The 3,176-nt window shown below is 39.5% G+C and overlaps 1 protein-coding gene across 1 annotated transcript in view; it reads right to left on the bottom strand.

Annotated features, from left to right (window-relative positions):
* Positions 1-362: 362 nt before the first annotated feature.
* Positions 363-3,176, bottom strand: part of tgfbr3 (transforming growth factor, beta receptor III) — a 131,562-nt gene continuing 128,748 nt past the window's right edge. The window contains exon 17 of the mRNA XM_062997317.1: positions 363-1,203. Within this exon, the coding sequence (XP_062853387.1) occupies positions 1,085-1,203 (119 nt within the window). The 3' untranslated portion in view covers positions 363-1,084. The remainder of the gene's footprint in view (positions 1,204-3,176) is intronic.

The raw sequence follows: 3,176 nt of genomic DNA, 5'->3' as shown, positions 1-3,176 counted from the left end.
CATCACCAGGATCTAATGATCTGCAGTTTAAGCCACAGTAGATCTTCTGTTGGCCTGTACTAGACACCACAGCCTTCAAGTCTTCTGTCATTAATGAGTCTTGGCTGCCCAATAACTAGTCAGCAATTTGTGGATTGTCCCTTCTCTGACCACTGTCGGTGGATACTTACTACTTCTGCCTGTGAGCACCACTTGCCATAACAGTTTGGTCCTTATCAAAGTCAATCAGATCTGTTGCATTCAACACGTCAGCTATGAGGAACCACCATCAGATCAACATTTAATAGATCCCTTACAAAACAGACACTCCCTGTAATTTTGGTGGTGCTGTCCTAATATTTTGGCTCATCAGTGTATATCAAGCCTGTTATTTAATAACGTGCTGGTAATGAAATACGTTTTTACAGCATCTTATAATTCAAACCTCGAAAAAGAAACAGGCTACAGAGATTTAAGAAATGGAAACTGACCTTTAAGAGCTTTTCGGCAACTACAACTATAAGGCTTAAAAGATTTTTTCCGCTCAAATATAGACCCGGAATGGTAAATAAATGCAGTTCTTTGTAAGTATGTAGCGTAGCACATGAAGTGTTTTTTTAAAGATTGTTATTATCTAGAATTTGATTGGAAGGAAATCTTGGCTGTCCATAGTAAAGTGTGCTGGCTTTGGCACGTCAAACCTTCATTACTCTGTTCAGGCTCGTGTCTCGGCGTCGAGCCCTCGCGCCTTCCAGATGCTTCCTCACTGTAAAACGGACTCCAGTAAACAAGCTCCATGATGAACAACCTTTTCCAGCCATATAAGGCTGAAACTAAATGTGCTGTTTCTCTGCATATTTTATATTTCACTCATGATTTGTCCGAACTTTTTTTGTTTCTGATCCTGATCCACATTCCTAAATATATTTTAGGACGAGAACAGAGAGGCACTTCCAGGCTGTGATGTTCAACAAACCTCAGTCAGTCGTTGTTTATGATCAGTAAACGTCCAAGATTAATGACGGTCAGGAAAATGAATGTGAATGGAGGCTGGCAGGCTTAGTGTAAGCGCGTGTGTATAAGTGTGTGTGTGTGTGCGTAAGTGCTATGCATTACTGCTGCTGGAACACGGGGTGCTCTGGGTGCTGCCGACACTATGAGCGGCGCTGCTGTTTTCTGATGCAGGAGTCGATCTGGGTACTGGCTGTTTTGCAGCTGGATCTCCTGTACAAACACAGAAAGTAAAAGTGCTGTTTTCTATGGAATGTGGCGGTGCTGCTAAGTTAAGCTGCTTGCTTAGCTTTGACCCAGTTTGCCACTGACCGTTTCAAAATGCCTCCAATAAGACGAACTGTTTGATATGATGTGGTAAAAGCGACTCAGGCTATACGAACAACACTTAACATGAACAACACGTAACGTGACTCATTGTATTAAAACAATGACCGAGGTATTCAATTAATAGAGAGAACATATGAGCAGTAATAACTGAGAGAAATTTAGTGCTCTTACGTCGTTCTCTGAATACATTAAACCACGTATCGCAAGTTTTAGACTCACTTTATAGCAGAAATGGAGACTCGAGTCGTAAGTCGCACACACGTAAGTCGCACACACAGTGACTTCAGACTCGACTCGGACTTGTTTCAAATGACTCAGACTCGACACGTGACTCGCAAAAAATGACTTGTGGACAACAAAAATCCGCATGTGTTAACATTAGATACGTGTGACAATTATATATATATGTATATCATTCTGATCGTGTCATTTTCTGCTACCTAATAACGCTCCGGCCGTCTTAACCCGCAGCACACGCAATGGGTAAATGTTCCAGCCAGCTTCCGGCGTAGTCAGGGGCGATTCAATGCACGGGCTTACCTGGGCTTCAGCCCAGGGGCCCCAAATAATTGAGGGCCCCGGATTGGCTGTTTTATTTTTTATTTATTTTGTTAGTTATTTTGGTTAATAAGAATGGGAAAGCTTACAAACCAATGATTTCTGAAATCATTCACACGTTATTCATATTTCTGCAAGCGGGGAGCGGTCTTTTTCCAAACTTGCAATAGTTAAAAATAAACTATGTCTATCAAGACATTTTGAGAAATCTGGATTTTAAAGACATTATTAGAGACTTTTCATTCCAGAAAAGTAGAAGAAAAGACTTCTAAAGGTAGGCTCAGATGTTTTCTATTTCAGGTTAAATCGCCTCTGGGTGTAGTGATGAAGCCTCGCTCCCTGCTCCCTACTTTGGATTGGAATCTCACTTAAAATGGTGGAATACATAGTGCACTTTACAGTAACAGCTAATGTGAATGAAACGCTCCTACAGAATTGGCGCTAATGGTTGAAAGACCGCTTTCTGAACCAATCAGACCTTCTGATTTTAATTGTTAGTAAGAAATGCTGTTATCTGCATGTATTTAGTTTGCAGCATCACACAGATGACGTGGTAATGAAACGATTGATTGGCTTTCTAACGAGTTCGTGTTTTACTTCACAACCGGGAAAAGTTTGGAGGTTTTTAATTATAAGCACATTTACAAAATAACGGATTCTATTCCTAATGGGACACACGCCTATAAATGTATTAGCATCTGGAAGAACATAAGCTAAGGTAAGCAGTGGTTATGGATATTTTGCTGTGTTTTGGATTTTGGCTGCTGTGCCGGAAGTTGCAATGAAAACAAAACGTATCAGTTGAAGCTTTTAACTGGTACCTAGGAAAGTAAAGGTACGAAGTAAAACGGCAAAATACAGTCGCTAATCTGTTGTTCTTTTTGTCTGAACTTACATATTATTTGTTTAATTCTACGCTACATTTCCAATATATGTTATTATAAAGACTCGTGACTTGACTCTGACTCTAGCCTAAAGACTCGTGACCTGACTTGGACTCTAGCCTAAAGACTCTGACTTGACTCGGACTCTAGCATATGAAGTCACAGTATGTTTTAGAACATCTCTGCTTTACAGTCATTTTTTTCTCTTTTTAGTCTCTTCTTTTTTCACTTTGCTCTTCAGTTTTTCATTTCTGATTACCTCGGAATTATTGGTTATTGTTCTTTTATTCCCCTTTTAAATTATTCCTTTGTTTTTTCTTTATTTTTACTTCCTGACCAATATCCTCTTTCCAATATTTTCTATTTGCTTGTATTATTTCTTCTTTATTTACCAAATATCTTCTGCTATGTGAC

The sequence above is a fragment of the Trichomycterus rosablanca genome, chromosome 6 (genome assembly GCF_030014385.1).
Source record: "Trichomycterus rosablanca isolate fTriRos1 chromosome 6, fTriRos1.hap1, whole genome shotgun sequence".
NCBI lineage: Eukaryota > Metazoa > Chordata > Actinopteri > Siluriformes > Trichomycteridae > Trichomycterus > Trichomycterus rosablanca.
The sequence above is the reverse complement of the archived record's forward strand: the minus strand, read 5'-3'. Positions and strand labels throughout refer to the sequence as shown.